This window comes from Pyrgilauda ruficollis, unplaced genomic scaffold, assembly GCF_017590135.1.
Source record: "Pyrgilauda ruficollis isolate IOZ18807 unplaced genomic scaffold, ASM1759013v1 scaffold42, whole genome shotgun sequence".
Taxonomy (NCBI): Eukaryota; Metazoa; Chordata; class Aves; order Passeriformes; family Passeridae; genus Pyrgilauda; species Pyrgilauda ruficollis.
In genome coordinates, this window is record NW_024525712.1 from 1,015,303 (window position 1) to 1,026,511 (window position 11,209).

At 37.3% G+C, this 11,209-nt stretch overlaps 1 protein-coding gene across 3 annotated transcripts in view; it reads left to right on the forward strand.

Annotated features, from left to right (window-relative positions):
* ROCK2 (Rho associated coiled-coil containing protein kinase 2) overlaps nucleotides 1-11,209 on the forward strand; it is a 103,302-nt gene that overhangs the window by 81,287 nt on the left and 10,806 nt on the right. The window contains exons 25-33 of one of the 3 annotated variants that reach the window (XM_041477905.1): nucleotides 223-402; nucleotides 621-789; nucleotides 1,170-1,346; nucleotides 3,761-3,831; nucleotides 4,831-4,919; nucleotides 5,695-5,773; nucleotides 5,975-6,236; nucleotides 6,855-7,068; nucleotides 10,390-10,496. In XM_041477905.1, the coding sequence (XP_041333839.1) occupies nucleotides 223-402; nucleotides 621-789; nucleotides 1,170-1,346; nucleotides 3,761-3,831; nucleotides 4,831-4,919; nucleotides 5,695-5,773; nucleotides 5,975-6,236; nucleotides 6,855-7,068; nucleotides 10,390-10,483 (1,335 nt within the window). In that variant the 3' untranslated portion in view covers nucleotides 10,484-10,496. The remainder of the gene's footprint in view (nucleotides 1-222; nucleotides 403-620; nucleotides 790-1,169; nucleotides 1,347-3,760; nucleotides 3,832-4,830; nucleotides 4,920-5,694; nucleotides 5,774-5,974; nucleotides 6,237-6,854; nucleotides 7,069-10,389; nucleotides 10,497-11,209) is intronic. The other 2 variants (XM_041477907.1, XM_041477908.1) reach the window with 2 other exon arrangements.

An 11,209-nucleotide genomic window follows, 5' to 3' on the forward strand; every position in this document is an offset into this window, starting at 1 on the left:
CACACAGCTAATGCTTGCTTCAAGTAAAAATGACATAATTACCTTCTTTTATATTTTGTGTAATACACTGAATTAAAACAAGCTTGTAGTACTGGATTGCAGAGGTCTTAGTTTATAGTTAGAAGTGCCTGGTTATAGACAGAGAGAAGACTTTATTTCTTCATAACATAACTCCATGTATTTATTAGTGTGGTTTCTGTCACTTTTCTTTCCCATGGGAAGGCTGTGAATAAATTGGCTGAAATCATGAATCGGAAGGGTCCAGTCAAACGTGGAGCTGACACTGATGTACGGCGGAAAGAAAAGGAAAATAGGAAGCTGCATATGGAACTGAAGTCTGAACGAGAAAAGTTAACCCAGATGATGATCAAATATCAGAAGGAAATAAATGAAATGCAGGCAGTAAGATCCTTTTGTAAATATAAACATTGCAGTATTTTCTGTAAAATCTTACTGTTGATACAGACTTTTAGGTAGCATATCCAGTCTCTATTTCTGAATTTCCCCAACTAGAAGAAATACACAGAATATATATTGAGATTGGCTGCAAATTCTGCATCATTTTCTCTTGAGTAACCAAATGTTGTGATAATAGGGAATCTTGCAATTTATCCCTGCAGCAAATAGCAGAAGAGAGTCAGATACGGATTGAACTGCAGATGACTCTGGACAGCAAAGACAGTGACATTGAACAGCTTCGTTCCCAGCTGCAGTCACTGCACATTGGGCTGGACAACAGTAGCATAGGCAGTGGACCTGGAGAGGCTGAGGCAGATGATGGATTCCCTGGTATGTTAATTTTATTAATAATTCTGCATTAACCGGGCTTATACCATTGATTTCCATAGAAACTGGAGTATTAAATTGATGCCCTGATGATTCTGTGATTCTCATCTTCATCTGTTTCTACCATCTTACCTATTCTTTGATAGTGATCACTTGCTCACCTGCTAACTAAATCTGTCTGTTGTAATACTTCACCTTACATTTATTTATAGATTTTTTTTTAATTCTGTTATGGTCCATTAGAACTAAATATTTCTTTCACTTTATTTTGGTGGTTATTTTGTAATTACTGTGTGTATGTGATAAAATGTAAAACTAATACTCTCTTAGAGATTCTATTTTGACTTCTTTTCTACTTTTCCTCCTTTATGCTTTATGTTTAGTCCATATCACTCAGTCCCACACTATGGAATCCATGTCCTTTACCTATCAGCACTCTTCTACCTCTGTCAGTATTGCCACTAAGCCTTCCAGTTCTCGCATGCTTCTTGATTCCGATTCTGACTCAGAGGAAGAGCCTTTGTCTTGTTCCCACAGCCCTACAGAAGTTGATAGCACAGGTGACATCCCTGAGAACCATTTGGTTTTGTTCTTATTGTGTCGTTTTCTCTGTTTCAGAACTAACACTATTAATACATAATGAAAGAGACATAAACCAAATCTGGCAGATAACACACTGCAGCAGCAGTAAACATTGCTATCAAAGACATGAAAAAGTTTGCATGAACAAATAACTGGCCTGTTTTCTCTAAATGTTTGCAAATGCTTGCTGACAGTTATAAACCTACCATTTTTATTGAGGCATTGGATAAATGAGCCTTGTGGCTTGTTTTCAAGATAGCCTCTACACAGTGTCTGCAGCTCTCTGTATGACCCTAAGGTACTGGACACCAAAAAGTCCAATCTTTGTGTTTAAGTGAAGCGTGGAAATATCTGACTTCTCACATCTTAACATGTATTATTTTCTTGTTGAAATTCATTTTCCTGAATATTACATTGTTTTGCCTTAAAAGTATATTATGAATGATACGGCCCTGTTTTATTAATTCTATATTCATTTTATATGACTACGCATACACCCTTTTAACAAAGCTTCTGTTTGGTGTTAATGTTAGAGGTGGGTTTTTTATGGCATTCAAATTTCTCTGTTTCACATGAGGTTTCTTTAAAGTGTGAATACCTTTCCACCAAAGATAGAACCTCTTTTGGTGTTTTTGACATTACTTCATCAAACTAAAGAATAATGCATTTCTTCTATTTTCCTCATTCTCTGGTTTTTGCTTTGAAGCTTCTAATAAAAGAAAATCTACATACATAACACATTTTTTCCTTGTTAGCTGCTGTTGTGGTATGTGCATGGATTTGCTTTGTTGTAAAGTAAAAATCATAGCTAAGATGGGATTTTTTGCTGACATAATTACAAAATATTTGAGGAAGGATAGTGTCTTCTGTTGTTTCTCCCCTCCTAGTGTTTATAAGCATGTATTTTGAGAAGTTTGGAATATTCTGCCCTTTTTTGATCTTTTAGTATTGAATGGTCACAAGAAGTGAAAAAGTGTAATGAGAAGCTCTCCATTTTGTCTAATTTAATCTGTATTACAGGTTACAGAGAAAAATAGGAAAATCATATTTTAGGAAATAGGAGAAACATGCATATTTTTTTGCTCTACTTGTGCTTCCTGGATATGGGGTAGACTATTTTTTTTGCATGAACATTATGCTTGCTACACTTTCTGTGAGGTACAGTTCAAAGGAGCAATATAAGGTGGCAGGTATGAGGCAAAACAAATGTTACAGAACTGTTTCATGTACTTCATATGTGTATTAAAATAGGTCACCAACAGCATTGGTTGTAGGGCAATAAACATTGAAGACAGTGTGTATCTGTGTATCTTGCTTTAAGTTTCCTTAACACAAAAAGAATTCTATTAATATCTAGTCATTATTTGTTACACTGTGTTAAACATGGGCAGGAACCTGCAAATGCCCTCTGATGAGAAGAAAAATAGTTTTTGTAATTTTGGAGTGTGTTTCTGCTTGTGGTTTTGTCTTTGTTAATGCTTAACACTTCACTATTTTTGACTTGGAGGTTCCTCACCAGTAGTAGAGGTTATCTGCTAGGGTAGGAAAATCATTAGAAAAATATTATTGCAATTAAGTAGTTCCCCTTAATAAAACATACGGGGAAGAAACACTTGCGCAGCTACGAAAATAGGGTGGAAGGGTATGTGATCCTATGTATTACCAAGGACTGGGAAAGTGTGATCCTGTTGAGCTTTTGGTGACTACTGAAATGTGTGTGTCAAACAACAGCTGAGCTCTCAATACTCTTGATAAATCAAATCTGACAAATGTGGCAGTGTAATATAAAATACTGTAAGTGTGTGAAAGGGCAGTTGAATTCAGGCAAGGCCTAAAGGTTAGCCAAAAATTACTTATTTTGGATTAGAAAACCTAGGAGGCACAGGCAGAATTAGAGAAAAGAAAAATTTACAGACCAAAAAGTATGAATTAGAATGCTAAACTGACATTTTCCCTAGCATATAGGGTATATAGGTTATTTGTGGTGGTAATTTGCCTTTTTTTTTGGTCTTGGATTGGACATTGTGTGGTCTGTATTAATATCTTTAGGTGCTGTTGTAAAAGGTAACTGTCAATAGACATAAGGCTTTTAAGACATGAAAAAATTACTAAAGGGAATGTGTGTGCTATAATTGCAAGTTTGTTCTTTCCCTTCCTCCTACTACTTCTTTGTGATTGCATTGCTGGCTATTGGCTGTATTCAGGGGTACATTATTTAATGTGTTCCTGAACATTTACCATGGTAAACTTTGCAAGATCCCATACTGTTAAATAGTTCATCTTCTCATGTTTGCTCTCTTGCTTTATTATTGATGTTCAATAACTTTTAAAATGCATGGTAGTCTCAAAAATAATTTTTTATCTGTTCTTTAAATACATATATCTTTTTCAGAATCAAGATTGGAAGGCTGGCTATCAATGCCTGTTAGAAATAACACTAAAAAATTTGGATGGGTTAAAAAGGTAAGAAAACCAGATTTATGATTTTGTTTCATGTGTAGATTCAACTTTGAATTTACTATAGGTTTTCAACACTTCCGTTTTTCTTTTATATATTTTCTCTTATTACTTAAATGTATAACATATACATTATTAACTGGTTAACTGGTGTAGCTACATCTGAAAGGAGCAGCTTAAGACAATTGCAATATTTTAAGACACCTCTTTGTGTAGCCAGAGGTGAGAACAGTCATTCATGATCTTCAAATGTTTATACATGCCATAAGCATTCCCAGCAGTACTACACAGCTGGAAATTAGGCAGAGTCTGGAAACAGGTGCTCTTGACAATTTCTTTATTTAGGAGATAAGACTAAAACCTACTTCTCCTACCTTGTGCAGCCTTCATTTGTTTACTGCTTCTCAGTAACCTCTTTGATGAGTCTTTGTCAAAAATGTAACATAAACATTTTCATACAAATTTCCTTACTGCTGCCATACAGTTAATTCTAGGCAAAATTCTGGAAGTAGGACATCTTTTAGGTAATTAGCTTTTTAGTGAACATTGCTAGCTATTCTGGTAAGTATAATAGTGATCCTTTAAAATATGATCCCTATTAGCTGCACACATGAAATAGGCAGAGCATGACAGTTACTCTCTCTACCAGTAGTTACTCTCTCTACCAGTCCAAGTAAAAATTAAATCAATGAAATAGGAAAAGCTTATATTCTACTCTCTTCCTGACTTTGATTTTTGTTTCTTCATAGATATTTAAATATGTTTAAAAATTAGTTAATCTGATAATATAACTTGATTTATCAGATAATCAGAATTTTGTTTATTATGCAATGAATTCCTTGGCATGGACTTAGTGTACAGTACTACCATTGTCCACTTAGGTACCATTTAATCATACTGTACAAAAATACTGCTACAACACATGTGATAGATAATTGCTGTGACATATTTGACATCTGTGATGAGCTGAATTAAAACATGTTTTAACCTTTTGTCTCCTAACAGTATGTAATTGTAAGCAGCAAGAAGATCCTGTTCTATGACAGTGAACAAGATAAAGAACAATCTAATCCCCATATGGTATTGGATATAGAGTAAGTATTGCCATGTGTGGTTCCTTCTTCTGATTTATAGGTGAACTCTGTTGGAAAGATCTGTGACCAAAGGGCCTTTTGAGGTCCAGTCAGGGACCACAGCATCACATGGGACATAACTTTTTAAATCTGAACTATAGAGCTGGTCTCACTGTGGTGCAGAGTGGGGTTTGCTGTAGGCACTGGTGCAGGAGGAGCAGTGTGGTGCTCAGACTGATCCAGAGAGCTGGACTGAGCCCTGGTGTAACTGAAATGCCCCCACTAGCCCTGACACTGGGCCCTGGTGTAACTGAAATGCCCCCACTAGCTCAGCTAGACCTTCCTCACACACACTTGGGAGCAAAATGTAATGAAAACTGTAGCACAGAGGATATAATTTTCATGATTCATATATTTTCTCTTACAACGTGGCCTTACAGGTGGGTTATATAGTTAATTTATTTTCTTAATAAATGCAGAATGTGACTATTCAGAGCATGGGGAGAGAATTATGTTAGAAAGGTGCCAGCAGCCATTAAAATCACATGATGATGGTTTCTCAGTGTTTCCACAAATATAGCTGGATGCTTGTGACTTCTTTTTATTTAGGGCTTTTGGGAGTTCATGTGCAGGGTTGAAAGACAGGGCTTTACCAAGTGATTAGAAATCTGTAAAAATTTGACAAATATTCAATGGTTCTAAGCCTTAATGTGATCTGTTGTATCCTAACTTAATCTGTCACATTTTTCATTGCGGTAACATTAATTTTTGTCCTTATTGAAACAATTTCCTATAGCAAACTCTTCCATGTCCGACCAGTCACTCAGACTGATGTGTACAGAGCAGATTCCAAGGAAATTCCTAGGATATTCCAGGTATTCATTAATATATTAATGTTTCTAGTGTAACAGACATGGCATTTCAGACATTATCAGAAATATTGTCTAATGAAATATTTACTAAAAAATCTTTGAAAAATCGTTCTTAATGTACTTCTTCAATCTTTGTATTTAGATAATGACTCTGAATTTGTTTTGCTAACTAGGAGTATTGAGATTATTTTGTTTTCATTCTAGATCCTATATGCTAATGAAGGAGAGAGCAAAAAGGAACAGGAATTTCCTGTGGAGCCCATGGGAGAGAAGTCAAATTACATTTGTCACAAAGGACATGAGTTTATACCTACTCTTTACCACTTCCCAACCAATTGTGAAGCTTGCATGAAGCCCCTGTGGCACATGTTTAAACCTCCTCCTGCTCTGGAATGTCGCCGCTGCCATATCAAATGTCACAAAGATCACATGGATAAAAAGGAAGAGATTATAGCGCCTTGCAAAGGTAAATAGCAAATATTTGAATTTGCAGACACTGCTGGAGTCACAAGGCATTCTAATAGATCAGAGGATTCTAGTAATGGTCTACCACCAACTGAACATAAAGTTGGTGTGTGTTTTGTTAGTACGTGGCCATCAGCCCCTTTCCGAGGGTGTCTCCATGAGGGTCGCTCCGCTTTGAGTTCATGGCACGTGGCTGTGGTGTGCAGTTACCTGTTGTGTTGTCATCCTCGTGCAGCAGAGCGTGGTGCTTGTGCAGCACTGCGTGTTGTGCTCCGCTGTGGGAAACAATAGCGCTATGGAAGGGGTTACATTTGGTGAAGGTTGCTCCTTGTGACTCAACATTATATAATTTCCTAGTCTCAGTCACACCTCTTTGTGTTACCCGTGTTTTCTTCCACTTGAATGTGTATCTTCCACAGTACTAAGTTGTTACTTCAAAATATGAGGAGGAGGCACTGTCAGCAGCCATGAAACCTACTGGTTCATTTTACTTTTGACCTCTCTGCTGACTTCTCTGCTTCAAGTATGAGAGTATGCTAATCTGACAGCTAATTTTTGATGTGGGGCCATGTTTAGAATAATAACAATATTAATTTTTATTTTAAAAATCTTATTACAGTGTACTATGATATTTCTACGGCTAAGAATCTACTACTGTTAGCTAATTCTACGGAAGAACAGCAAAAATGGGTGAGCCGACTGGTGAAAAAAATACCCAAGAAGCCTCCTGCACCAGACCCCTTTGCTCGATCTTCTCCCAGAACTTCCATGAAGGTACAGCCAAACCAGTCCATCAGACGACCAAGTCGACAGCTTCCTCCAAACAAACCAAGGTGACACAAGAGCTGCTATTTAATTTATTGCTCTAAATGTTTTACTAGAATTGGTTTCAGTTCCTTATTCACAGTAGAAGGGCTCATGCTAATGTCTCATGATTCCGAAAAGAATAATCTTATCAGATTCTTCTGATTGGGTAAAAATTTTCCATACAAAAATCATTAGTTTACTGCTGGATCACTTCTCAGGAGCAGAGTCCGATGTGCTCTGCTGTGGAAGTTGATAGCATTCTGCAGGTAGCATTTATATGATTGCGCAGGGCAGTTTCTGGTTTTTTTCCAGTTTGCTTTTTTCATCACTTGCAGTACTAGTTTATATTTGTTCTGTCAGTTCCCAGTGCAGGCAGCCTGTGAAAGGGCTGGTCTCATTTACTTTGTTTTTCTCAGTATTCCAGTTTAGCAAAGGCTTAACATTTTTCCCCAAGAGAGGTAATTGGGCAATGCCTAGACTGGACTGCTCTCCTTTTTTCTGTGACCAGGCTGGCACCAGCATCTCAGGTGGCTGGGTGAGACCTGGGCTGGGTGAGTGGCCAGTTACAATAGAGAATGCAGGGAAGCACACTCTTGCTGTGATGCTGCTATTACCACAAAACATCCTTATGCTATGAAGCATAAGGACCTTAAACAGATACTGGTATTTTAATGGGTGGAAGTGCATAGTGGAAGGACTTGGAGTAATTTAATTTCACTTCCCTTCCAACCTTCGTACAGTCTAATTTTTGGTGATTTAATTTACATATTTTAAAGAGAATCAGACCTCATAATTGGATTTTAAAGTAATAGATTTATTAGAATCATGAAGGAAAAAGCTTTTAAATCACTTTTTAGGGACCAATTATTGAAGAGCTTCTTTGAGCAAAAATAATCAAAATATCAGTGATAGGACTGAAAGCATGAATCAGGAAAACACTCATGACAATTTGAGGGACAAGTAGATCACTCCTGCATACTGTTTACAGTCTAAGTGGTGTTAGTCTGTTTCTTGCTGTTACCATATAAAGGTATATGATAAATTCTGATTTTTTTTCAATAGCTATTATTATGTGTTCTGCAAATAATAATTCTCCTTCCATTACTCTTTTTTCACTCTTGAACTTTAGTACAAAATGCTTTTTATAGTACAGTATTTTATAGCACATTCAATACTGGTGGGAAAAGGAGGAGGATGAGTATATTTGTGTGTAAAGCATGTAATTCTTCAGTTTAAGTTTCCAAGTTAGCTTCACAAATGTACCTAACAGATGAAAAGTGTAGTTCTGTGAGGTCATGTCACCTATTACCAGAATAATGCAAGTCTGTCAAAACAGTGGAAATTTGTATGGATTTAAACACCTTAAATTAGAAACCACATACTCATAAATAACAGTAATTGCTATGGCAAATTTATATCTCAGTGTTGCTTCTATGAGGCATTTGTGCAAGGGCTTACCATATTAAATAATTCATTTTCCTTTATGAACTTTATGAATAATGAAGATGCAGTTGCCAGTTCAATCTAGGGACTGAGCAGTGGGCTTTGGCAGCCAGGTAGGCTCTGAGGCTGCACCAAGAGGAACACAGCTGGATGACTGAGGGGAGAGATTATACCCCTCTGTTCACTCCATAGTCTGCAGCACAACACTGCCTCTACCTCTGAGCCCCCAAATTCCAGCCAGACATCAACACACTGGAGAAGGACCAAGCAGAGGCCACCAGGATGGTCAGAGCAGATGCCTGAGGGAGCTGGGCTTGTTCAGCCTGGAGGATGGATATGTCCAGGGGCTCCCATAGCAGCCTGCCCCTGGGGAGGGTATCCAGGAGACAGAGCCAAGCTCGTCAGCGCTGCATGGTGAGAAACAAGGGGCTCCCCTGAACCAGGAGACACTCCAGCTGGATAGAAGGAAAAGCCAATGCAGAGAGGGAGGCCAATGAGGCTGGACAGGCTCCCGTCCTGGAGGCTCTCAATACCTGACAGGACAAGGCCTTGAGCATCCTGGGCTGGCTTTGTATCTGACCCTGCTTTGAGCAGGAGGTTGGGCTAGAAACCTCCTGAGGTCCCTTCCAAGCTGCCTGGTCCTAAAAATGCTGTCCCTTGCTAGGAATTTCACACAATGATGGTTTCTTCAAGGTTTTCATGGCTGTTTTTCTTTGTGAGGATTTAAGAAAGGGCAAACCAGTTTTTCATACAGGCCATATAATTTCTGCTTAGCCATTTGGTTGGATCAATGGCCAAATGGATCATTCCAAATTTAACTTTAATGTATTTTAATTCCTAATAAATTGTTTAAGTGTAATAGCCATAGTTCATGTAACAAATGAATATTGAGCCTTTTCAGGGCTATATCACATTTAAAGGTTGAAATAGTTTAAAACCTGAAAATCCAAATTCCCCTGAAACCCACTTTGTTTAAAACATGTGATTAACTTGATTAAACAATGTAACATGTTTATATTGATGTTCTCTTAGGGTAAGGTTTCCATGCCTGCATCCTATGCTTGACATACAACCCTACTTAAGATCCTTCCAGCTCACTGGAGAGATGACTAGGCTGTGTTTCATTTGATATAGCTATAGCAGTTGAAAAGTTAGTACTTAAGATATTAGAACAGAAAGAGATGAGTGCTTCTAGACAATGATTCACCCCATCCCAAAATAAATGCCTCAGATAAGTAAAATGACTCATCTGCTGACAGGGTTTGCCTTGCTTGCCTTCTTTGTTCTATAGTGACCATACAAGGAGCACAGACAGGGAGGCCTAGACAACAAGTTGATATATCCTCTTTTTTGGCATTGCTTAACTTTAAATAATGAGCTACAAAATAGCTTCATAGTGTAATCACCCTGTATTTGGGATACAGTAAAATCCTGCTATATTTGTTTGTACGTTCAGATGAAGCGCTATCTTATTCAATGTTCTTTCCAGCACTCAGAATCACTTGATTTTATTGGAAAAATTGTTAGGTTTGCATTATTGTCTGGAAGGGGATGGCAGGAGATCATAAAACCACCTTAGTCAGCAAAAACAGCAACAAAACAGAAAGCAGATAATTTTATAAAAAGTACATGTTGGTCTTTCCTACTGAAATTCTAGGGGAAAAAACCAATATGGTAAGAGTTCTATATTGAATGGAATTATTTTTGAGATGAATTTGCAATGAATGCAATATTCTTAAGTTACATGAACACTAACTGAATCTTCATACTCATGATAGGCAAAGGAACAAACCCACCTACCTCAAACAGTCTTTCAGTTAAAAAGGTTTAGTGATAGCAAAAGGAATTCTCAAGTCTTTTATAGAAGTATGACACTCATTAAACATCAAACCCTCCTGTTGCAGATTACTTGATCTGGCATTTAAGGACTGGGATTGGTCCTTTGATGATGTTGATGATATTGATGGTGATGATGATGACGATGTTTTTGATTTCTGAAGAAGTATAAGGGGTAAATCTAAATAGAGAGGAATGGATTTGTTTGCCTTTGAATACAGCATGCTATGTTGGATTTTGTTTCTCAAAGCAGAGAAAATACAAGATCTCATTTTAAAATTTTAAATAGAAAAATGAGATTCTGTTCATCGTATTGAACTTTTAGAGGAGTCATTTTCATTAAAACAAAGTTGTTGCCTTTACCAGTGTTTTTATTTTTCTAATTTTAGATTTTTTTTTTCAAAATTCATGTCTGCCTGCCTGAAAAAAACCCCAAAACTGCTGTTTTCAGGGTTGTTGCTCATCTGTAATGCTAATACTGCGAACCTCAGCATTGAATATTTGAAGGATGAAAGGGAGATGGTAGCAGTTGGCTGTTTAGCTGAAATAGACTTGGTATTTACAAACACTTTTCATTTCTAATCTTTGAATATAAACTGGTCTATGGCTAGCAGACATGAAATCACTGGAGTTCTGCATTTTGCTTTTCTACCTCTGTTCTGAAGTGAATTTGACTTGGCTTTCCTTTGCAGTGCTGTGCTTTCTGGGTACCTAACCACGCATTTGAAAACTATGTAAACAAATGGGTTTGCAGCTGCCGTGGTGTGGTTTCCTTGACTGCTTTAGAAAGATCCTGCCGTTGCAGTGACTGATTTGTCCCATGGCTTAATTCTGGATGTATTGCAAATAGCTTTACCTTTTTCTAGACCTCAGGATCTGATCATTTCA